Source organism: Cetorhinus maximus, chromosome 16 (genome assembly GCF_964194155.1).
Source record: "Cetorhinus maximus chromosome 16, sCetMax3.hap1.1, whole genome shotgun sequence".
NCBI classification, from domain to species: domain Eukaryota; kingdom Metazoa; phylum Chordata; class Chondrichthyes; order Lamniformes; family Cetorhinidae; genus Cetorhinus; species Cetorhinus maximus.
Genome location: NC_135894.1, coordinates 29,620,005 through 29,645,451, shown reverse-complemented (window position 1 = coordinate 29,645,451; position 25,447 = coordinate 29,620,005). Strand labels below are relative to the sequence as shown.

At 44.4% G+C, this 25,447-nt stretch overlaps 2 protein-coding genes across 4 annotated transcripts in view; one reads left to right on the top strand and one right to left on the bottom strand.

Annotated features, from left to right (window-relative positions):
* Positions 1-2,194: 2,194 nt before the first annotated feature.
* On the bottom strand, positions 2,195-24,671 carry LOC144691482 (uncharacterized). Of its 3 annotated transcripts, none has more exons than XM_078559602.1 (4): positions 24,107-24,671; positions 19,741-19,824; positions 7,483-7,646; positions 2,195-2,558 (listed from the first exon to the last, which is right to left on the bottom strand). In XM_078559602.1, the coding sequence occupies exons 2-4, from the start codon at positions 19,765-19,767 to the stop codon at positions 2,330-2,332; spliced, it is 420 nt and encodes a 139-aa protein (XP_078415728.1). In that variant the 5' UTR covers positions 19,768-19,824; positions 24,107-24,671; the 3' UTR covers positions 2,195-2,329. The 3 variants fall into 3 exon arrangements, with proteins under 3 accessions (XP_078415728.1, XP_078415726.1, XP_078415727.1); XM_078559600.1 differs by having other exon boundaries at positions 19,741-19,814; positions 24,107-24,483; XM_078559601.1 differs by lacking the exon at positions 24,107-24,671 and adding an exon at positions 19,923-20,037 and having other exon boundaries at positions 19,741-19,814.
* slc9d1 (solute carrier family 9 member D1) overlaps positions 24,656-25,447 on the top strand; it is a 73,462-nt gene continuing 72,670 nt past the window's right edge. The window contains exon 1 of the mRNA XM_078559599.1: positions 24,656-24,724. The gene's annotated coding sequence lies outside the window, so the exon portion shown is untranslated. The remainder of the gene's footprint in view (positions 24,725-25,447) is intronic.

Below are 25,447 nucleotides of genomic sequence, written 5' to 3'. Positions count from 1 at the left end.
ATAAGGACAATTATGAGGGCATGAAAGCAGAGCTAGCTAAAGTGAACTGGCAAATGAGATTAAGGGATAGGTCAATAGAGGTTCGGTGGCAGACATTTAAAGGGATATTTCAGAATACACAGAAGATATACATTCCAATGAGAAAGAAAAATTCCAAGGGGAGGGCCCACAATCCGTGGTTAACTAAAAAAAATTTCAAGGCAGTATCAAACTTAAAAAGGCATATAATTGCGGAAAGATAGGTCAGAAGATTGGAAAGAATATGAAGAACAGCAAATGACAAAAAGATTAATAAGGAAGGAAAAATTAGAGTATGAGAGAAAGCTAGCTAGTAATGTAAAAATGGATGGTAAAAGTTTTTATCGATATTTAAATTAAAAAAGTTAACAAAGTGAGTGCTGGTCCTGTAGAAAGTGTGTCTGGGGAATTGATAATGGAAAGTAGGGAGGTGGCGGATGAATTAAACAGCTATTTTGCATCAGTTTTCACTATAGAGGATACAAATAACATCCCAGAAATAGCTGTAAATCAGGAAATGGGAGGGAGGGACTCGGGAAAATCACAATCACCAGGGAAATGGTATTGAACAAATTGTTGGGGCTGCGGGCTGACAAATCCCAGGTCCGGATGGACTTCACCCTAAGACTTTGAAAGAAGTGGATAGTGAGATAGTAGATGCACTAGTTTTAATTTTCCAAAATTCCCTAGGTTCGGGGAAGGTTCCATTAGATCGAAAAATAGCAAATGTTACTCCTTAAGGGAGGGAGACAGAAAGCAGGAAACTACAGGCCGGTTAGCTTAACATCTACATAAGAACATAAGAAATAGGAGCAGGAATAGGCTCAAGCCCCAAGCCTCAACTCCTCCTTTGTGCCAGCTCCTCATAGCCCTCAACTCTCCAATATTTCAAAAATCTATCTACCTTCTCTTTAAATGTTTTCAGTGACCTAGCCTCCACAGCTCTTTGGGGCAGAGAATTTCAGACATTCACTACCCTCTGAGAGAAGAAATTCCTTTGGATCTCAGTCTTAAATGTGCGTCCCCTTATTCTGTAACTATGTCCCCTAGCTTGAGATTCCCCCACTAGTGGAAACATGTTCTCAACATCTACCCTGTCAAGCCCCCTCAAAATCTTGTACGTTTCAATAAGGTCACCCCTCATGCTTCTAAACTCTAATGAATAAAAGCCTAACCTCTTTAGCCGCCCTTGATACGTCAACCCCTTCATCCCAGAATTAGCCTAGTGAATCTCTTTGGAACTGCCTCCAATGCCAGTATATCCTTTCTTAAATACAGGGGTCAAAACTGTACACAGTACTTCAGGTGCGGCCCCACCAACATCCTATACAGTTTTAACAAGACTTCCCTATTTTTAAACTCTAACCCCCTAGCAATACTGTCCAAAATTCCATTTGCCTTCTTAATTACTTGCTGCATCTGCATGCTAACTTTTTGTGTTTCATGCACAAGAACACCCAGATCCCTCTGTGCTGCATTTTTTTGGAGTCTCTCTCCATTTAAATAATAGTCTGCCTTTTGATTAGGGAAAGCGAAAGGGAAAATGTTAGAAGCTATTATTAAAGATGTTATAGCAGAGCACTTAGAAAAACTCAAGGCAATCAGGCAGAGTCAACATGGTGTTGTGAGAGGGAAATCATGTTTAACCAACTAATTGGAGTTCTTTGAAAGAGGCACATGTGCTGTGGATAAAGGGGAACTGGCAGATGTTGTGTACTTGGATTTCCAGAAGGCATTTGATAAAGTCACAAAGGGAAAAACCAGTTCAACATTTTCAAATCCCAGTAAAAATCAGTAAAACCAGTACCAGCAATGCTGGAGTTCCATTTTAAGGTATACAAGACCAGTTTGGACAAGTTTTACTGGTGCCCTTCATTTAAGTTTTACTGGTTTTTCCCATGATGTATTCTGTGTTACATGTTGGCAGGATGCGGTTTCCGCAGAGTTACTGATTTCAACTGGAGAACGAAGCAAGCAGAGGCTCCGATACTTCCCCACAGAGAGAGGGTGGGGGAGTTGGATGCTGAGCTACTGCAGGATCCTCACACACAATCTCAGGTACCCTGCTCGAGGTATCTGTTAGCAGGAGGCAGGCAGTAAGTTATGGTGCTTCGAATGATGCCCTATTACGACCAAGATGGATCGGATACGTTATAAAATAATGGAGAAGCGCTGATAAAGTTTGCTGCTTTTACTGTGTCTCTCACACCACTACAGATTTATACAGCTGAAGCAACATTTTAAGTTTATTAATATCACTGTTTACTTTATAGAGCGTTGTTAAAAGACAACAGCCATTGTTCTTTCTTTCTTATTTATGGCTGAGCTGATTGATCTTCTGCAGGCCCTCCCTATTATTGATGGTCTTGTGGATGACGATAAGGAATGGGAAGGCTGAGGGTAGCTCCACACGGCTGCTGAGTTTCTGATGCCCCCAGTGCAGACACTGCAGTTTTTCTGCCAGGTCCTTTCGCCCAGCCCTCTCCAGAGCATCCTGCAGTAACTTTGTTTTATTCATTTTGTTCCATGATTTTTCATACCTAAGCAAGAATAAAAGTTTTCAATCAGACCAGAGCTCTTTTCTTAAAAATGGGTTATTTGTCATTATTCTATAATTATATCAGCGAACCAAAACGACTGTGAATTTTTTGCCGTTGTTTTAAGTTTCAATAGATGGTATCTGCACCAGCCCTCTGCCATCTCATTTGCCCATTCTTATTGTGACTAGAATAATGAGACCACGGTTCAAGAATCTTATCACTGAGTCAGCAGGTTGTGATTTCCAGTCTCTCAGGCGTGAGCACAGAAGCTGTGAGGTTAACATTACAGTGTTTCAAGTGTCTTTTGGATGAAACACAAAACCAATATCCAGTCTGACGTCTTGGCTGGGGAAGTTCTCCCGGTGTGCCAGTCAACATTGATTACTCACCAAAATTATTCGGTCATTTATCTCATTCATAGTCATTGGATAGTACAGAACTTGAGTTTTGCTGAAAAAAAGAGACATTTTTTGTCGAAGCTTTTTGTCTTGCACTCATTAGGACAATTCACAAGAATACCATGGCAACGCCTCTACCAATCAGAGTCCACTTGCCAACCAATCTGCACTCTCTGCTCATATAGTATAAATTGTACTTGGTGTTCTTGCAAATTGTCCTGTTGAATGCAAGACAAAAACCCCAGCTTCTCCAGCCTGACCTTGTAACTAAGATTTCTCATCCCTAGAACCATTTTGGTAAATCTCCTATGCACCCCCTCAAAGGCCCTCACATTCTTCCTAAAGTGTGGTGACCAGAACCGGATGAAATACTCTATTTGGGACCTAACCAGAGCTTTATAAAGGTTCAGCATAACTTCCCTGCTTTTGTACTCAATGCCTCTACTTATAAAGCCCAAGGTCCCATATGCTTTGCTAACTACTCATTCAATATGTCCAGCCACCTTCAAAGATCTATGCACATGCATCCCCTGGTCTCTCCGTCACTGCACACTCTTTAGAATCATTGGGCAGAATTTTTCGCTTGGCGTGCGGGCAGGTGCCCAACCCACTTGAGCATGAAATAGTGCATGGTGACATTGGGCGAGTGTCCCATCATTGCACACTCGTGCAATTTTTTGATCGGTGGGCATGCGCGAGAGTCAGAAGCGCGCCCGCCGACAATTAAGAGGCCTATTAAGGCCATTAAAGTTGTAATTAACGGAGACTTTTCATTGCCTGTCCGACGTTACAGTTGGCAGGCAAGCGAATCGGCCAGGTAGCCTTTGCATTTTTCAGGAAACCTCATCCACGGGCAGGATGAGGTTTCTGTTATTAAATAAAAAATATTAAAAATGTATGGACAGAATTTTCATCTTGTATATGTTCAGGTGACTGATTCTAATGCGTGGGTATTTTTTCCGGATTTTAAAATCTGTTTTTATTGCACTTAAATTCTTCAGCTCCGAGGCAGCTCTCTGCCTTCAGGGGGCTTTCTGTCAGCGCTCACCCATGCGCACATCAACATCATCGTCTGCCCTCCTCCCGCACCCCGCCCCCCCCTACCCCAGCAGTACTGAGCTTTTCAGTGCGCACTTCATGCTGGCTGGTCGTTAATTAGCTAGCAAGCGTGAAATTGAGGCCGGGGGTCTGTTCCACGGTCGCTCCTGGGACCGCCAATTGTGCGCGCTCGCCAAACTAAAAATCCTGCCATTAAGTCTATAATGCCTCTCCTTATTCCTTCTGCCATAATGCATCACCTCAAACTTCTCTCAAGGGGATATAACCTTAAAATTAGAGCTAGGCTGTAGTGGGGTGAACTCAGGAGCACTTCTTCACGTAAAGGGTAATGGAAATGTGGGATAAAATTTTGTTAGGCAAAGTATTGAGGGATACAGAACCAAGGAGGGTTGATACCGTTAAGATACAGATCAGCCATGATCTACTCGAATAACGGAACAGACTGAAAAGACTTAATGGCCTATTCCTGCTCTAGGTGACCTACACATTGAACATCCCAAAGCACTTCAGAGCCAACACAATGTAAATTGAAAATGAAGTTTATTAAGTAAAACCCATTGGCAGGGAAGTTCTACACCTCATAGACTGTCAATTCATTTGAAATTGGGAGCGAAGTTGTACATGTGCACATGTGTGTGTATGTGTAATGATGTGTGTGTGTGCGTGTTTGTATGTGTATATGTGTGCATGTTTGTGTATATATATGTGTGTGTGTGTATATATTTGTGTGTATATATGGGCATGTGTGTGTGTATATTTGTGTGTGTATATGGGCGTGTGTGTGTGTTTATGTGTGTGTGTGTGTATATTTGTGTGTGTATGTGGGCATGTGTGTGTGTGTTTATGTGCATGTGTGTGTTTATGTGCATGTGTGTGTGTATTTTATACATTCATATGATGTGGGCTTCGCTGGTGAGGCAGTATTTATTGCCCATCCCTAATTGCCCTTGATGAGGTGGTGGTGAGTTACCTGTGTGTGTATGTCTGTGTGTGTGTATCTACATGTGCATGTCTGTGTGTGTGTCTGTGAATGTGTGTGCATGTCTGTGTATGTGAGTGAGTATGTGCATGTGTGTGTACAAGTGTATGTGCGCGAGTGTCTGTTTGTATGTTTGTGTGTATACATGTACGTGTGTGTGCGTGCACGTATGTGTGCATGTGTCTGTGTGCACGTGAATGTGTATATAAGCACCCATAAAGCAAGCTCTGTACTCAGAGGCAGAATTGAGGTTAACAGACGTAGTAACCCTTGATTACTGCCAGTGTTTCAAAGCACGGTTCCCAGTTATCATAATAGAGGCGTGTTCTATAGAAAACAGCTCAAAATGGGAGAAATTAATGGGAACAATTGGATCTGGTCTGTAGGAAAATTATCTTTTTAGAGAATAACCAGGTATCATTGACAGGAACAGGTTCAGTGACTGACTTTACTTTCTAATCAATACTTTGTACAGCAGTCTGTACCAATTGGATTCTATCATTTATTGATCACTAACCTCTGATCCAGATGACCCACATTAACCTGGCAAATTGGAAAAACACAAATTTCTTGGAGGGTTGTGGGGCCGGAGAAGGTTACAGAGATAGGGAGGGGTGAGGCCATGGAGGGATTTTGGTGAAAGGGGAATGGAATTTGGTACGAGTTAGGAAGCAGGCTACAGAGTTTTGGATGAAATGAAGTTTATGGAGGGTAGAAGATGGGAAAGTGGCCAGGATTGCATTGGAATAGTCATGTCTAGCAGCAACAAAGGAATTAATGAGCACATGATCTGAGGTAGGGGTGAAATCGGGCAATGTTACAGAGGTGAAAGTAGTCAGTCTACATGATGGTCCAGATTTGTGGTTCTAAGCTGATGTCAGGGTCAAGTATGACACTGGGTTTGTGCTGAGTCTGATTCAGCCCCACACAGCAGTCACAGAGAGGGATGGATTCAGTGGCTAGAGATCAGAGTTTGGGGAGAGGGTGAAAGATAATGGTGTCGATCTTTTCAATATTTGTTCTTGAAATTGCATTTTTCTTGAGGTTCTCTCCTATCTCCCCTCATGCTGTCTCGAAGCAAATCTTGTCCATGAGACCCACCTCCTGTTCTCGCAACTCTATTCCCACTAAACTATTGGCCACCCAACTTTCACTCCTGGTCCCCAAGTTAGTCGATATTGTTAATGGTTCAATCTCCCTGGGTAATGTCTCTCTCTCTCCTTCAAATCTGCCATCATCATCTCTCTTCTCAAAAAATCAACACTCAACCACTTCATCCTCACAAACTACTGTCCCATTTCCAACTTCCCTACATTTCTCCTCTCTACCTCTCTTGTTTCTCTTAAAACCTACCATTTTGACCAAGTTTTTCGCCATCTGTCCTGATATTTCTTCATGTGGCTCATGTCATATTTTGTTTTATAATACCTTGGACATTTTATTAGCTTAAAGGTGCTCTATATATATATATATATATATATATACACACACACAAGTTGTTGCTGAAGTTTCTGCTCATCCTGTACTTGTGTCGGATAAGCAGTCTGGTAACTTAGCAATAGCAGAGGAATCGAGAGAGATGGCTGTGAGGTAAACCTGGCTGTTATCCGCGTACACGTGGAACCTGATGCTGTGTTTTTGGATGAAGTTGCGAGGTGAGAAATGGATCCTTCTGGAAATCTAGAGGTAACGGTGTAAGAGTATGAAGAGAAGTTATTGCAAGTGATTCTCTGGCTACGATTACATAGATAAGGATGGAACTAGATGAGAGCAGTCCCACCAAGCCGGACGACAGAGGAGATGGGCTGGAGGAGGATGGTGTGGTCAATCGTGTCAGAAGCTGCAGACAGGTCGAGAAGGATCAGGAGGGAAAGTTTACCTTTGTCACAGTCATAGGTGATGTTGTTTATGACTTTGATAAGCGTCATTTTGGTAACGTGGAAGGACAGAAACAATGATGGAGAGATTCAAACTCAGAGTTGCAGTAAAAATGGTATGGATTTGGGAGGCAACAGCACGTTTCAGGACTTTGGAGAGGAAAGGGAGGTTGGAGTTGTTTGCGAGGCTGCAGGAGTCAAGGATTGCTTTTTGAGGGGAGGGGTGATGACAACAGGTTTGATGGAGAGAGGAAGAGTAGCTGAGGAGAGGGAACTGTTTACAATATCAAGAAACATTGGGGCCAGGAAGGGAAGTTGAGCGGTCAGCAGTATAGTGGGAATCAGTTTGAAAAAGAACAATTACTACACTTCAAATATTCTTCATTGAAGTGGTGTGCAATATATTGAGTTCATGACAGGTACAATAGATCATCACCCAGTTACCACGCACCCTGGGAGGCTGGGTCAATTGTCCGCAGGTTTGGACAGTTGTGTACATTGTCAGAATAGTAAGAGAGTCACTGCGTTGCAAATTGAAAAGCATTAGGAGATAACAAGTGAGATACAACACCTTAAGACTACTTGATTTAGTGATGGAACTTTAGACATACCAGCTCTCTAACATTTTCTTTGCTTGCACCTTTTTCTGCACAGAGGCTGCATGAAAACGGCCGATCTCTGCCCTGGTGAAGCCCAGCTCGTTGGCCACGATGGTCCATTGAAAGCCCAGGTCTTTGGCAAGTTCCTGGACAGACTTCAGGTTGATCACTGCATCCTGACCCAGGAATAGGACTTTTAAAATAACAACATACAAAAGATGCCAGAAATATCTACTACAAATACATCAAAAGCAGAACCTTCAGCGGAAAGACTTTAGAAAAAGTCAACAGAATTGCAGTTTTAAGGCAAATGTTAATGATGAATCTCGATCCAAGATTAAATGCAAGAGATGGAAGACAAACAGCAGTAGAAACTTTTACATAATGGGCTGTGAGCTGCTGACTCTGGTGGAGTCACTGCCAGAATGAGTGACTGAATAAAGACCAAGTCAACATTTAAGAATACATTAGACAGGAGATGACTGAAGGATGGACCTCGCAGGCACCCCCCTCCCTTATTACTTAGGTATGAAGGGGGGATGTGGTCCTGCAATCAGAATTTAGGGAGCTAAGTAGAAAATTAGCAAGCAGGGCCTCAAATGTAGTAATCTCTGGATTATTCCCAGTACCACGTGCCAGTGAGTACAGAAATGGGAAGATAAAGCATATGAATGCTTGTCTGGAAAGATGGTGCAGGAGGGAGGGCTTTAGATTCCTGGGACACTGGGACTGGCTCTGGGGGAGATGCCACCTGTACAAGCCGGATGGGTTGCACCTTAACAGATTGGGTTTGAGTTTCTTGTGGAGCGTTTTGTTAGGGTTGTTGGGGGGCCTTTAAACAAATTCGGCAGGGGTGTTGGAAGCAAGGGAAAATATTAGAGAGGAATACCAGGATGCACAAAATTCTTGGAGGGACAGATAGCACTAGTATAGAGAATAGTAAGTTAATAGGTGAAGTCGGGATGAGGGAGAAAGTAACAAAATCTAAATCAGGGTTACTATGCATGTATGTGAATGCACGGAGTATAGTAAATAAGTTTGGTGAGTTACAGATACAGATTGCCATGTAGAAAAATAATGTTGTGGCGATAACAGAGACTTGGCTCAAGGAAGGGCAGAACTGGGTGTTAAGTACTCCCGGATACAAGGTGTTCGGAAAAGATAGGAAAGGAAGGAAAGGAGGAGGGATGGCGGTATTGGTTAAGGAGAGCATTGCAGTGCTGGAGAAAGAGGATGTCCCAGAGGATTCAAGGACAGAATCAATTTGGCTAGAGCTAAGGAACTAAAAGGGTGCAATTACATTGCTCGGTGTAGTCTATAGGCTGGCAACTAGTGAGGAGGACGTAGAAGAACAAATCTGCAGGGAAATTACAGAGAGATGCAAGCATTATAGAGTAGTTATAATGGGGGACTTTAATTACCCAAATGTAGACTGGGGCAGTGGTAGTGTAAAGGGTGGAGAGGGGAAAAAGTTCCTAGATTTCCTAGAAAGTTCAGGAAAATTTTCTACAGCAGTATGTGTCCAATCCAACAAGAAAAGACACACTGTTGGACCTGGTTCTTGGAAATGAGGCGGACCAAGTAGATCAAGTATCAGTGGGGGAACATTTAGGAGACAGTGATCATTGTATTGAATGTTTTAGGATGAAGATAGAAAAGGACAATAGACAATCCAGAGTAAGAATAATTAACTGAGCAAGAGCTGACTTTGATAGGGCAAGAACGGAGTTGGGCCAGATGGACTGGAACGAAAGATTGGCGGGAAAAATTGCAGCTGAACAATGGGCTACCGTCAAAAAGGAATTGGTTCGGACACAGTCGAGGTATATTCAATCGAAAGAGAAAGGTAGGGCAAACAAATCCAGAGCTCCCTGGGTGAAAAAGGAGATAGAAGTTAAGATAAAAAAGAAAAAGTGTACTTCTGACAGGTGTCAGGTAGAAAATACAATTGAGAACCAAGGGAAATACAGAAGGTTCAGGGGGAGGTGAAAAAGCATATTAGAGAAGCGAAGAGGGATTATGAGAAAAGACTGGCAGCCAACATAAAGGGGAATGCCAAAGTCTTCTATAGGCACATAAGTAATAAAAGGGTGGTAAAAGGAGGAGTAGGGCCAATTAGGGATCTAATAGGGAAATTACACTTGGATGAAGGGGACATGGCTGAGGTATTAAATGAATACTTTGCATCCATCTTTACCAAGGAGGTAGATGCTTCTCAGACTATGGTGACAGACAAGGAAACTCTGTCACTAGGAGGGTTCAAAATTGATAAGGAGGAAGTGTTGAATAGACTGTCCGTACTTAAAGTTGACAAGGCACCGGGACTGGATGAGATGCATCCAAGGATATTGAAGGAAGTGAGAGTAGAAAATGCAGGGGCACTGGCCATAATCTTTCTGCCTTCCCTAGACTCAGGGGAGGTGCCAGAGGACTGGAGAATTGCAAACATTATGTTCAAATTCCCTTGGGATAAGCCCAGCAATATAGACCTGTCTGTTTAACTTCAGTGGTGGGCAGGATTCTAGAAACAATTTTTTGGGATAGAATTAATAGTCACATGGAAAAATATGAGTTGCTAAGGAAGAGCCAACATGGACTTCTAAAGGGGAAATTGTGTTTAACTAACTTGCTGGAGTTTTTTGAAGAGGTCGATGAGGGTAATGCTGTTGATGTGGTGTACATGGACTTTCAAAAGGCATTTGATACAGTGCCAGACAACTGACTTGTGAGAAAAGTTATTGCTCATGGAACGAAAGGGACAGTACCAACGTGGATACAAAATTGGCTGAAAAATAGGAAGCAGAGGGTAATGGTCAATGGATATTTTTCGTGCTGGAGGAAGGTTTGTCGTGGAGTTCCCCAGGGGTTGGTATTGGGACCCTTGCTTTTCCTGATACATATTAATGATCTAGATCTTGGTGTGCAGGGGACAATTTCAAAGTTTGTGGATGATACAAAGCTTGGGAATGTTGTAAACTGTAAGGAGGACAGTGTAGAACTTCAAAAGGACATAGACAAGTTGGTGGAGTGGGCAGATAGATGGCAGATGAAGTTCAATGTGGAGAAGTGTGAGGTGATGCATTTTAGTGGAAGAGCATGGACAGACAATATAAAATAAGGGGTGAAAATCTGAAGATTTGCAGGAACAGAAAGACCTGGGTGTATGTGTGCATGGATCATTGAAGGTGGCAGGACAGGTGGAGAGAGCAGTTAATAAAGCATACAGTATCCTGGACTTTATTAGGGGCATAGAGTACAAGAGCAAGGAGGTTATGCTGAATTTATATAAGACACTCGTTAGACCTCAGCTGGAGTATTATGTACAGTTCTGGGTGCCACATTACAAGAAGGATGTGAACATATTGGAGTGAGTACAAAAGAGGTTTACCAGAGTGGTTCTAGGGATGAGAAACTTCAGTTACAAAGATAGATTGGAGAGGTTGGGACTGTTCTCCTTGGAGAGAAGAGGGCTAAGAGGAGGTTTGAATGAGATGTTCAAAATCATGAGGGGGCTGGACAGAGTAGATAGGGAGAAGCTGTTCCTGCTTGTAAAACGATCAAGAACGAGAGGGCACAGATTTAAAGTGATTTCCAAAAGAAGCAAAAGAAGAAAAAACTTTTTCACACAACGAGTGGTTCAGGTCTGGAATGTGCTGTCTGCAGGTGTGTTGGAGGCAGGTTCAATCAAGGCATTCAAGAAGGCATTAGGTGATTGCTTGAATGGAAACAATGTGCAGGGTTACGGGGAAAAGGTAGGGCAAAGGCACTAGGTCATAATGCTCATTTGGAGAGCTGGTGCAGACATGATGGGATAGCCTCCTCCTGTGCCATTAAAATTCTGTGATTCTCCCCAATTCCAGTCATTCCCCTCAATACGCCTTACTCCTGGAAACTTCCTACCCCACCGGATCACTGCCCCGCCCCCTCTCAGTCACTGCCCTCCTGATCACGGCCCCTCCCCCCATGCTCCCCCCACCTCCTGATCACTGCCCCTCCCCCTCTCGCCCACTCTCCCTCCCCCTCCCCCTCCCAATCACTTCCCGTCCAGATCATTCACACTCTCGGTCTGCCTCCCGATCACTCCACCCCACTTCTGATCACCGCCCCTCCCAATCACTCCCTGTCGCCACCCGATCACTCCCCATCCTGCTCCTGATCATTGGCCCTCCCATTCCCAATCCATTCCCCACCTGATCACTTCCCTTTCCCACCCGATCACTCCCCCTCTCCATCCGATCACTTCCAATCCCCACCCAATCACACCCCTCCCTCTCTCGTCCCTCTCCCATCACTTCCCCTCCACCTGCCAATCACTCCCAATCCCTCCCCTCCCCATCCATCCCCCACCCAATCACTTCCCCCCCCCCACCCGATCACTACCTCTCCCCACCTGATCTCTTCCCCTCCCTCTCCTAATCACTCCCCTTCCCCCTCCCGATCACTTCCCATCCACTTTCCAATAACTCCCACCTCCCAATCACTCCCCACAACTGATCTCTGCCCTCTAACCCTCCCTTTCCAAATCTCTGCTCCTTCCCGCTATGTTCACTTTCCTGCCACTCTCTTGAATTGAAATGCAGTAAACTGTGGAGAGGAGACTTCAGGAGGAATTGGACTGAAAGGAGAGGCAGGTTGACACGTGCCAGATGAAGATGTAGAGAGAGATTTTGGAAAGAATACAGAGAGGGAATGAAAGCAAAATGGTAAAATTTGGGGTGTATTTACACAAAAACCTGAAACAGCAGAACACATTCAGCAGACTTGTATAACAACATACAGGATCTGTGGTTTTATAAATAGAAGCATAGTGTATAAAACAAAGAAGTTATGCACTGGCAGCTGGTGAGTGAGGGAGTTTAAAGGGTTAATTTCTATCTAAAAATTACTCCTTAATGTAAGTTTTATTCCAGCCTTAAATCAGGAGTATATACGCTCTTTGAGAGCAACTTATTTTTCATTCATGGGGTGTGGGTGTCAATGGCTAGCCCAGCATTTATTGCCTATCCCTAATTTCCCTTGATAAGGTGGAGGTAATGAGCTGGTATTTGACTTTCTGCAGTCCATGTGGTGTAGGTACACCCACTGTGCTGTTGGGAAGAGAGTTCCAGGATTTTGACCCAGTGACAGTGAAGGAACGGTGATATATTTCCAAGTCAGGATGATGAGTGGCTTGAAGCGGAACCTCCAGGTGGTGGTGTTCCCATCTATCTGCTGCCCTTGTCCTTCTAGATGATAGTGGTCATGGGTTTGGAAGGTTGTGACTAAGGAGGCTTGGTGAGTTCCTGCAGTGCATCTTGTAGATGGTACACACTGTGTGTCGGTGGTGGAGGGAATGAATGTTTGTGGACAGGGTGCCAGTCAAGTGGGCTGCTTTGTCCTGGATAGTGTCAAGCTTCCTGAGTGTTGTGGTAGCGGCAAGTAGAGAGTATTCCAACACACTCCTAACTTATGCCTTGTAGATGGTGGACCTGGGGAGTCAGGAGGTGAGCTGCTCACCGCTGGACCTGCAGCCTCTGACCTGCTCTTGCAGCCACTGTATTTATATGACTAGTCCAGTTCTGGTCAATGGTAACCCCCAGGATGTTGATAGTGGGGGTCAGTGATGGTAACACCATTGAATGTCAAGGGCCGATGGTTAGATTCTCACTTGTTAGAGATGTTCACTGCCTGGCACTTGTGTGGCACGAATGTTACTTGCCACTTGTCAACCCAAGTCTGAATATTGTCCAGATCTTGCTGCATTTGGACATGGACTGCTTCAGTATCTGAGGAATCTCAAACATTGTGCAATCATCAGCGAACATCCCCACTTCTGACCGTATGATGGGAGGTCATTGATGAAGCAACTGAAGATGGTTGGGCCCAGGACACTTCTCTGAGCAACTCCTGCAGTGATGTCCTGGAGCTGAGGTGATTGACCTCCAACAACCACAATGATCTTCCTTTGTGCTAGGTATGACTCCAACCAGCGGAGAGTTTTCCCCCTGATTCCCATTGACTCCAGTTTGCTAGTGCTCCTTGATGCCATACTCATTTAAATGTTGCCTTGATGTCAAATGCAGTCACTCTCACCTTACCTCTAGAGTTCATCTCTTTTGTCCATGTTTGGACCAAGGCTGTAATGAGGTCTGGAGCTGAATGACCCTGGCGGAACCCAAACTGAGCCTCAGTGGGCAGGTTAGTGCTAAGCAAATGCCGCTTGATAGCACTGTTGATGACCCCTTCCATCACTTTATTGGTGATGGAGAGTAGGCTGACGGGGCAGTAATTGGCCGGGTTGGATTTGTCCTGCTTTTTATGTACAGGACATGCCTGGGCAATTTTCCACATAGCTGGGTAGATGCTCACTCTACCATTACAACTAAGTTAGGGGATCAACCCTGGTTCAATGAAGAGTGCAGGAGGGCATGCCAGGAGCAGCACCAGACACACCTAAAAGTGAGTTGTCAACCTGGTAAAGCTACAACACAGGACTACTTGCGTGTCAAACAGCATAAACAGCAAGCGATAGAGAGGGTTAAGCAATTTCACAACCAATGGATAGATCTGGAACAGCTTGGCTAGGAGCGCGGCAATTCTGGAACACAAGTCTTCAGTACTATTGCCGGAATACTGTCATGGCCCACAGCCTTTGCAGTATCCAGTGCCTTCAGCCGTTTCTTTATATCACGTGGAGTGAATCGAATTGGCTGGAGACTGGCATCTGTGATGCTGGGGACCTCAGGAGGAGGCCAAGATAGATCATCCACTTGGCGCTTCTGGCTGAAGATTGTTGCAAATGCCTTATCCTTTGCATTGATGTGCTGGGCTCAGTGATGGGGATATTTGTGGAGCCTCCTCCTCCACCAAGTTGTTTAATTGTCCACCACCATTCACAAATGGATGTGGCAGGGCTGCAGAGCTTAGATATATCCGTTGGTTGTGAAATCGCTTAGCCCTCTCTATCACTTGCTGTTTATGATATTTGGCACGCAAGTAGTCCTGTGTTGTAGCTTCACCAGGTTGACAGCTCATTTTTAGGTATGCCTGGTGATGCTCCTGGCATGCCCTCTTGCACTATTCATTGAACCAGGGTTGATCCCCTAGCTTAGTTGTAATGGTAGAGTGGGGGATATGCCGGGCCATGAGGTTACAGATTGCGGTTGAGTACAATACTGCTGCTGCTGATGGCCAACAGCACCTCATGGTTGACCAGTCTTGAGTTGCTAGATCTGTTCAAAATCTATCCCACTTAGCACGGTGGTAGGGCCAAACAACATGATGGAGGCTTTCCTCAATGTGAAGGTGGAACTTCATCTCCACATGGACTGTGCGGTGGTCACTCTTACCAATACTGCCATGGACAGATGCATCTGTGGCAGGCAGGTTGGTGAGGATGAGGTCAAGTATGTTTTTTCCCTCTTGTTAGTTCCCGCACCATCTGCCACAGACCCAGTCTAGCAGCAATATCCATTAGGACACAGCCAGCTCAGTCAGTAGTGGCGCTATCAAGCCACTCTTGGGGATGGACATTGAAGTCCCCTACCCAGAGTACAATCTGTACCCTTCCCACCCTCAGTGCTTCATCCAAGTGGTGTTCAACATGGAGGAGCACTGATTCCTCAGCTGGGAGGTGGAAGGTGGGGGAGGGGGGGGGGGGGGGAAGGGCGTGGTGGTACGTGGTAATCAGCAGGAAGTTTCCTTGCCCATGTTTGACCTGATGCCATGAGACGTCATGGGGTCGACAGTCAACATTAAGGACTCCCAGGGCAACTCCCTCCTGACTATGTACCATTGTACCAGGTAAGGACAGCAGATTTCCTTCCTAAAGAAGTGAGCATTCGTGAACCAGATGGGATTTTATGACAATCGACAATGGCTTCATGGTTATCATTATACATTTTATTCCATATTTTATTGTGGTGGGATTTGGACCTGGGTCCTCAGAACATTACCCTGGGTCTCCAGATTACTAGTCCAGCGACAATACCACTAAGCCACCACCTCCCACCTACAGCCAGTTAATTAGGTCGTTGGCTTAAACTGGATTTTCAGAAGCTTGAATCAGTTGTTTTTCAGAGACCATAAAAACAGGCCTTCCTCAGTGCTGCTTGAGTGCACAGAGTTTAGGGTGGGTGAGTGTGTCTTTTTCTACCTTTTTTCAGCCTCCGTAGTTGGCTCTTACTTTGGTACTGGAGAAGAAGCTGATCGGTGAGTAATTGTTAGTTATTCTTCTTATTTTAATTGTAATAAATAGTTTTAAAAGTTACGTGAGCTTGGCCCAGTGGAATGCGCATCCTGCAGTATGTGGGAAGTCATTGACACACCACGTGTCCTAGACGAACACATCTGCAGGAAGTGTCACTGTCAGCAGAAGCTTGAGCTCTGGGATTCATAACTCAAGCAGCAACTGGAGTCACTGTTGCGCATCCACAAGGCAGAGAACTATGTTTACAGAGGTGGTCACACTGCAGATGAAGAGTATACAGGCAGAGAGGGAATGGGTGACGTCAGGCAGTCTAAAAGAACTGGTCAGGTAGTGCAGGAGGCTCCTGAGTCTATGTTTCTTGCTAATTGGTTTTCCATTTTGGATACTGGTGAGGGCAATGGTTCCTCAGGGAAGTACCTCCAGAGCCAAGTCCATGGAACCACAGGTGGCTCAGCCGCACAGGAGCGGAGGAAGAAGAGTGGAAGAGCAATAGAAATAGGGGATTCCACAGTCAGGGGACCAGGCAGCATTTCTGAGGTAGTAAACGTGTCTTCAGGATGGTGTGTTGCCTCCCTGATGCCAGGGTCAAGGATGTCACAGCGTGGCTGCAGGACATCCTTCTGGGCAAGGGTGAACAGCCAGAGGTCACAGTCCATACTCCTACCAACGACATAAGTCCTGAAACATTTTAGGGAGTTAGGAAGGAAATTAAAAAGCAGGACTTCAAGAGCAGTATTCTCAGGATTACACCCAGTGCCATGTGCTAGTGAACAAAGGAATAGGAGGATTGAGTGACTGAACAAGTGGCTGGAGAATTGGTGTAGGAGGGAGGGCATCAGACCTCTGAGGCATTGGGACTGGTTCTGGGGCAGGTAGGACCTGTAGAAGATGGATAGGTTACACCTTAACATGACTGGGACTAATTTCTTTACAGGGAGATTTGCTAGCACTGTTGAGGAGGGTTTAAACTAGCTTGTCAGGGAGATGAGAACCTAAGGGGTAGTCCAAATTGGAAGGAAGTAAAGCTGGTAACAGGAAGTAGAAAAGCAGCAAGTGAAATTAGAATGCGGGCAAAACAAAGGCGAACATTAATTCGGCTTAGAGTGCAGTATAATGTCAAAAAGACTAAGTTAAGGGCACTCTACCTGAATGCACACAGCATTCACAACAAGGTAGATCATTTGAAGGTACAAATAAAGGTAGACGGGTATTATCTAATTGCCATTACAGAAATGTGGCTGCAGGGTGACCAAAAATGGGAACTGAATATTCAAGGATATTTGACATTTAGGAAGGACCGGCAAAAAGGAAAAGGTGGTGGTGTGCTGACAATAAGGGATGGGATCAGTACATTGGTAAGGGAGGATCTCAGATCGGAAGGATAAAATGTGGAATTTGTTTGGGTGGAGCTAAGAAACAGCAAGGGGCAGCAAGCATTGATAGGAGTTGTTTATAGTAGTGGTAGTGTGGGGCATGGTGTTAATAAGATTAGAGAAGCATGTAGCATAGGTAATATAATAATCTTGGGTGACTTCAATCTGCATGTAGTCTGGGTAAACCTAATGAGCACTAGTTTCTGGAGTGTTAGGGGTAGTTTTCTAGAGCAGTATGTTGAGGAACTCACTAGAAATCAGGCTATTTTAGATCTAGTATTACATAATGAAAAAGGGTTAATTAATAATCTTGTTGTAAAATAATCTTTAGGAATGCATGACCATAATACAATAGAATTTTACATTATGTTTGAAAGTGAGGTCGTTCAATTTGAAGCCAGGGTGCATTGGGAAACTACATTAATAGGTATGACGGTATATAGGCAATGAATAGTCTTTAAATAATTATTACATATTTTACAGCAACTATACATTCCTTCAAGGCACAAAAACCCAAAAAGAAGTCAGTCAGCCATGGCTATCAAAGGAAGTATTGTATAAGATTAAAAGAAGCGGCCTATAACGCAGCCAGAAATAATAGTAAACCTGAGGATTGGGAGGATTTTAGAATACAGCAAAGGAGGACCAAGAAGCTGATAAAGCAAGGGATAGAATATGAATGTAAACTGGCAAAAAACATAAAAATGGACTGTAAAAGCTACTATTGGTACGTAAAAAGGAAATGTTCGGCCAATACAAATGAGGGTCCATTACAGGCAGAGTCAGGAGAATTTATAATGGGGAAATGGCAGGGAAGCTAAATGATTATTTTGTGTCTGTCTTTACTGAGGAAGATACAAGAAATCTCCCAGAATTGGAGATCCAAGGGACTAGGGAGAATGAGGAATTGAAAGAAATTAGTATTAGTAAAAAGTCTGTATTGGAGAAATTAATGGGACTGAAGGTTGATAAGCCTCTAGGACCTGATGATCCATATCCCAGAGTGTTGAAAGAGGTAGCTATGGAGATAGTGGATGTATTTCTCTGTAATGGACCCACATTTGCATCTTCCAAAATTCTATAAATTCTGGAACAGTTCCTGCAGATCGGAAGGTAGCAAATGTCACTCTACTATTTAAGAAGGGAGGGAGAGAGAAACAGGGAACTACAGACCTGTTAGCCTTGCATCAGTGGTAGGGAAAATGTTAGAATCTATTTTAAAGGCTGTGATAAATGGACAATTTGATAATAATATTCTGGTTGGGCATAGTCAACATGGATTTATGAATGGGAAATCATGGTTTACAAATCTGTTGGAATCCTTTGAGAATGTTACTAACAGAATTGATAAAGGGCAGTCAGTGGATGTAGTATACTTGGATTTTCAGGAGGCTTTGGATAAAGTCCCCAGGGGGTTGGTTAGCAAAATTAAAGCACATGGGATAGAGGGGTAATATGCTTGGCGTGGTTAACAAGCAGAAAACAGAATAGGAATAAACGGGGATAATGTGGGAAAAAGTCATTGAAATGGATGATCAGCCATGATCATATTGAATGGTGGAGCAGGCTCGATGGGCTGAATGGCCTACTCCTGCTCCTATGTTCCTAACCTCTATGAGTCATTGTAGTATTTTTCCCAATTCTGGACACCACACTTTAGGAAGGATATCATGGTCTTGTAGTGGGTGCGGAACCAATTTACTAGTATGTTAGCAGAGATGAGGGAACTTCAGTTATGTGGAGAGATTTGAGAATCTCTGCCCACTTACCTTCAGGCAGAGAAGGTTATGGGGAAATTTTACAATGTTCCACGCTAAGAGGGATTTTGATCAAGTAAATAAGGAGAAACAGTTTCCACTTGCAGGAGGGTCATTAACAAGAGGACACAGAATTAAGGAGATTGGCAAAATAACTCTGGAGAAGTGAGGAGAAAGTTTTTTATGCAATGAGATGTTATATTCTGGAATGCATTGCCTGAAAGTTGGTTCAAGAATGACTTTCAAAAGGGCAATTTTGCAGGGCTATGGGGAAGGAGCAGGGGAGTGGAACTAATTGGATAGCTCTTACAAAGAGCCAGCACAGGCGTGATGGACCGAATGGCCTTCCTCTGTGAGTAGGATTCTTTGAACTTACCTCCCGTAGAAATTGGTGTATAAGTCAACCTTTGAAGCCTCAAAATCCCTCCAAGAACAGGGGTCAACTTATATACCAAGTATAAAAGTGAACTGCTGGTGTGGGTGGTCGCCATTTTAAATGTCATCAGCATCTGAGGCAAAAAATGGGTGTGTCATAAACTCCCACTCATCTTCGCAACACGGCCCATATCGCCTGCTTGATCCATTGCACCTAGTTATAAGGTTCCGGTAAGTAAAACATGCATTTGTGGGGTGAAAAATTGAGGTTGACTACTAATGTCGTGACTGAAAAGGAGGGTCGATTTATACACCAAGTATATACAAAATCATGATTACTAGGGCCGGAAAAATGGGGTCATCTTATATGCTGTTTTGACCTATACACCACAATTTATGGTGTACTATGTGTGTCAGTCCCTGTCGTTGGTATTGCTAAGATTAAGTAGGGTGGGGAGGATGCTCATGTGGAGCATAAAGGCCAACATAGAACAATTGGGCCGAATGACCAGTTTCTGTGTGTAAAATTCAATATAATTTCACTCCCTTTTCAACTATTACAGTTGTGTATACTTGCCTCCTGGGTTCTGCAAGTCATGGTCATCAGCAACTGGATATTGTGAACCTCTGAGATCCTCCTTGTGCTTGAGCCTGTTGAGAACTGAGTGTTGAGACAAGAGTAAGGTTTTCCTTATATTCAGCCACATTTTTCAACATTAAATTACCACAAGGTAGAACAGTAAGACTTGACCAACCTACCCTGTTTCGTTTGAACTGCCTTCTCGCTGGCAAATTCAGAAACACTTTAACTTTTAGAAGGGGAGAAACCCAGGAGGGAGTTCAGTCACATGACAGGAATTAGATGTTGCTATGCTGTAACTAAAACATAATGGGTCTGATCATGTTAAAAATTAAATTAGTGTTATGCTTCACAAGGCAGTAATCCTTGAACAAATAGGAAAGCTGGGTGTTTAGTCAGTGTGTAGCGCAGGCCACCAGACCAGGAAGGCATGACTCTAGAAATTTGATGGCCCCACATCTGTTTCTCAAGTACTAACCTGGCTCTTCAGCACCAAACATGGTAGATGGGATGCTTGGGGTCTTTAAACACCAGAAGTGTGCTGCTTGCCATATTGGATTTGGCTGTTCTGTAGGTATTAGAACGATGAATCAATTATTCAAGTTAAGGCCCAATGGTTGTTGGAAGACCCTCTTCTGATAGACAGTGCCTGACTCACCACATGATAAACTCACTCAGCAACTTATGACGCTAAAACATTGAAGTTAGAAGGCACCTTCAGCAGTGCTGAAACTCACTGCATGTAGGTTAGCTGCTGGTTTCATCTCTGGGCCCTTTGTGGTGTTTTCTGACTCTGAAAACTTATTTCTGACTGCTGGGATGAAGATTTCTCTGGTGCTGCAATGTTTTGTGCTGTTTTCACAACGTGGGTGCCACAGGAGCACAGCCTTTGGGACTGGCTTAGGAAGGAGAGTAACAAGGCAGGAGAGAGCAGGAACAGCTGGGAGAGAGAGAGGAGGAGGAGGAGGAGGGGGCCAATGTTCAGGAGGCCAGACCCACAGCGGGTTTTCAGGGAGCATTTCTCATTCCTCAGCTTCTCCGAGGAGCAATGTGTGAGGTTTCAGTGTTTCACCAAGAATGTTATCAGTGAGCTACAGCACCTGCTGCAGTAACAGCTCGAGCCTCGCACCAACACATGGACAGCACTGCCTGTGGCTGTCTGGGTCACCAAGGTCCTTGACATTTATGCCACAGACTCCTTTCAGGCAGCAGTGGGTGATACATCACAGTTCACCGCTGTATCAGGGAGGTTACCGAGGCTCTGTACATCAGGAAGAACATCTATATCTCCTTCACTATGGACAGTGAAGCAGGATGAGAGACCAGTAACATTCATACTCATGGCAGGTACAAGTCTGAATCCAGATTACCCGGTAATAAGGACTCCATCATCAATTTGACAGATTTATCACTTGTAAACGATTCCATTCCCTCAACACACAGCGGCTTTGTGGCTGTGACAGCATATCCTGTAGGTCCGCCCAAGAATCCCAGGATTCACCCATTCATCCTACACCAGTTCTGCTAGCTCTATTTCAACCACACTGTCTGGTCACAGATTGGCTTCTGAGTGACAAAGGATATCCCCTTCAAACTTGGCTTTGAATCCTGTTGGAAACCCAGGCATAGCTGAAAATCTTGCCACAAAGTGAGCCATTTTGCCCCCAGAAATGTAATTGAGCAGGCAGCTGTGTGGTTAAGCAATGGTTCCACTGTCTGCACCATTCCAGAAGAACTCTGCTGTTCACCCAAGTGGTCGCCTCCTGTGAGCTCCATACATTCACCCATTAGTGACCAGTCCTTAACAGCACTAGGCAGCAAGAAGTGATGCAGGAACAGGAGGTGGAGCAGCATGAAGAGGAGGAACTGTTAGTGAGACCTTCATCTGAACTATCTCTCCCATCCCTAACAATAGTACTGCAATCGTTATCACCATCATCCGATAGTCTTCACCTTACTGTAAATATGGTGACCATGAAACTACCTAAAAAACCCATCTGGTTCACTAATGTTCTTTAGGGAAGGGAATCTGCTGTCCTTACCCAGTCTGGCCTACATGTGACTCCAGATCCAAAGCAATGTGGTTAATTCTTAACTGCCCTCTGAAATGGCCTAGCAAGCAACTCAGTTCAAGGGTGATTAGGTCTGAAGATGAGTCATTTGGACTGAAAACGTTAACACTGTTTTTCCCTCTCCACAGATGCTGCCAGACCTGCTGAGATTTTCCAGTATTTTCTGTTTTAATCAAGGGTGATTAGAGATGGGCAACAAATGCTGACCTTGCCAGCAACACCCACAACCCATGAAGCAATACATTAAAAAAAAAGCAACACCAAATTCAGAGCAAACCTTTCCAGTTTGCAGTTTTAACTAAACATTTTTAGTCCTTAGGTTAAGACTGTGCAAGTGTTTCAATCTTCATTGTGACTGCAAAAGATAAATTTTCCTCCATTATATTCAGTGGCTCTTAGAGATCTATAAGAGAAATGCCAAAGAAAGACCAGGAGAGGAAGATGACCTGTAGATGTTTTTCAAAATTTTTCAAGGGCCAGCATGTTGCCCATCTCTAATTGCCCTTGAGAAGGTGGTGGTGAGCTGCCTTCTTGAACCGCTGCAGTCCATGTGGTGTAGGTACACCCACCGTGCTGTTAGGAAGGGAGTTCCAGGATTTTGACCCATCGACAGTGAAGGAACGGCGATATATTTCCAAGTCAAGATGGTGAGTGGCTTGGAGGGGAACTTCCAGGTGGTGGTGTTCCCATCTATCTGCTGCCCTTGTCCTTCTAGGTGGCAGAGATTGCGGGTTTTGAAGGTGCTGTCGAAGGAACCTTGGCAAGTTGCTGCAGTGCATCCTGTAGATACACACTGCTGTCACTGTGCATAGGTGGTGGAGGAAGTGAATGTTTAAGGTGGTGGATGGGGTGTCAATCAAGTGGACTGCTTTGTCCTGGATGGTGTCAAACTTCCTGAATGTTTTTGGGAGCTGCACTCATCCAGGCAAGTCGGGAGTATTTTATCACACTCCTGACTTGTGCCTTGTAGATGGTGGACTGACTTTGGGGAGTCAGGAGTTGAGATACTCTCCATAGAATTCCCAGTCTCTGACCTGCTCTTGTAGCCACAGTATTTATGACTGGTCCAGTTCAGTTTCTGGTCAACGGTAACCCCCAGGATGTTGATAGTGGGGATTCAGTGATGGTAATGCCTTTGAATGTCAAGGGGAGATGGTTGGATTCTCTCTTGTTGGAGATGGTCATTGCCTGGCGCTTGTGTGGCGCAAATGTTACTTATACCACTTATCAGCCCAAGCCTGAATGTAGTCCTGGTCTTGCTGCATTTGGTCATGGACTGCTTTGGTATCTGAGGAATTGTGAATCTATCAAAACGTTATAGGCGTTGTCATGAAAGTATAATAATTCTCATATTATTATTGTGATTTATTGTGAAAGTAGGTTAATAGTGGGTTTTGAGTAGTTTTTGTATGTGTGTGTGTGTGGGATTTAATTGAATTCGAGACAACTGGTCTGGAGGCTTTTGATTCATCAAAAGAAGCTAGGTTTGAAATGCTATATACATATACATGGCTGAAGTTTTAGAAGGTGGTGAGGAGAATTTGCATTTTTAGATAAATCAGGGTAGTTTGAATTTCAGAGATGTTATGCCTAGCCAGAGAAGCTAAGACCAGCAGTGTGCTTATTTTTTCCAAAGGTTACTGGTAATATTAACACCATGAAAAGATTTATCTTATGAGAAAGGTAAAAGTTCCAAAGACATATGAGAATAATGGAACTTGCATTAAAAGGGAGAAACATGAATAAAGGAGAAGAGGCTATGTGTCAGAGAGGAAGGCATTGTAAGATCTACCTGAAGTGTGAAAAGCAACCAGCATTTGTGCAATAAGCTGTTGTCTACAGAAACCAAAGTTGGGAAAAGCCTCTTTGAATTCTACTGTCCAGGGTATTGTTTTTAACTTGCTTGGATCTGTTTAAATCTATTTTTTTTCCACTGCCTTAACAGGGGTGTAATTGGAAGCCAGGTTAATTAGGGATTTTAGGAGTGATTATAGTAGTAATTTGTAGTCTTATGTATGTGCTTGAAATCCTTTCTTTTGTTAATAAATGTTTTGATAAAAAATCTCTAGAGTTTTGGTGGACTTATTACTGCTGAATTGAGGGCACACCTTTCAAAATAAAATACAAATTGCAAAATTGTTGTGACCGTGTGATCAAGTTTTCCTGCTGGATTTGATCCGCCTGGCACACACCATCTGCTGCGCCATAACAGATGTGTTGTTTTGCTGGGGGAGGGGTGCCACACTCTGTTGACATACTAAAACCAGCCTCCCACAGTTCAATCAACTTACATTTACCCAGTCGTTATGCAGGTTTCTCGGACTTGGTAAACGTGGTAATGAAAGGGAGCCAGGATGTATATGTCTTAATTCTGATGAAGGGTCATACGGACTCGAAACGTCAACTGTATCCCTCTCTGCAGATGCTGTCAGACCTGCTGAGTTTTTCCAGGTACTTTTGTTTTTGTTCTGGGTGTAAAGCTCCTCATGGTGAGTGCCTTTTACAGCACTTCATGTGGGCCAAGAGCAGGATTACACCCATCCCCTCCCCAAACTCCCTCACAGGAACCGTCAGGCTTCCCCTTGCTAATCATGGGCCTTCTTCACAAGCACTTAGAACCGCTCCATCTCCTGACTGCAGATGGCCTCCACCCCGCGAAGCTCTCCATGTCCAGAAGCCGCTCAAAGGCCACGCTCTCGGCTGCCGAAAGACTCCGGGCTCCCTTTCCCCCCTCCCCCCCCCCCCCCCGGAACATGCGCAGCTCGACCGCCGGCGGCTGACGTAACAAGCAGGCGGGTGGCGGCGCGATTGCGTCATCGCGTTAGCCGGTTGACGCGTGACGTCACTTCGGCCCGTGACGCCGTCAGAGGCTCGGAGGACAGAGAACATGGCGGAGTTGGAGGAGTACGGTGAGAGAGAGAGAGAGAGAGGGAGGAAATCCAGCCCATGGATTCCTGAGCGGTGGGAATGTGCAGCTTATTACCCCAGGGAGTGGCTTGAGGCGAATTGGGTGGATTTAAGGGAAAGTTGGATAAATTCTGGCAGGGTGAGATGAAGTTTGGTGGGAGGAGGCTCCTGTGGAGCACACACATGTAGGCGGAGCAGTGGAGCTGAATGACCGGTTTCAGTGCTGTCAACATGATGCGGTTACAATGCTGTGTTTACTGTAGGTGGCTCGACCTATGACTCCTGACTTTGGCATTCTGCGGAATCATTATTTTGCTAACCACAACTTTCATTTACGCAGCAACTTTTAATGTTAGAAATGTCCAAAAGTGCTTTGCAGATCGTGTCGAGGAAATCTTGATGCTGAGCTGGGTTGATAAAGTTTTGAGAATCTTTTGAAAGAAAGGGAGGCTAATGAATACAGCAGCTGCATCTGTTCTGATGATGCCACTTTCCAAAATAGTTCCTCTGACATGTCTTCCTTCTTCCTTAACTGAGGTTTTCCGCCCACAGTGATTGACAGGGCCCTCAACCGTGTCCGGCTCATCAACCGTGCATCTGCCCTCACTCCTTCCTCTCCCTCCCAGAACCATGATAGGATCCCCCTTGTCCTCACTTATTACCCCACCAGCCTCCGCGTTCAAAGGATCATCCTCCGCCATTTCCGCCAACTCCAGCATGATGCC

What these genes read in the sequence shown, in the direction of transcription:
- LOC144691482 (XM_078559602.1), bottom strand. Translation starts at nt 19,767, where the DNA reads ATGACCATGACTTGCAGAACCCAGGAG. An exon ending in TGACTTGCAGAACCCAGGAG is followed by an intron (nt 7,647 to 19,740) that starts GCAAGTATACAC and finishes TTCCTGGGTCAG; the next exon opens with GATGCAGTGATCAACCTGAA. An exon ending in AAGAAAATGTTAGAGAGCTG is followed by an intron (nt 2,559 to 7,482) that starts GTATGTCTAAAG and finishes ATTCTTGCTTAG; the next exon opens with GTATGAAAAATCATGGAACA.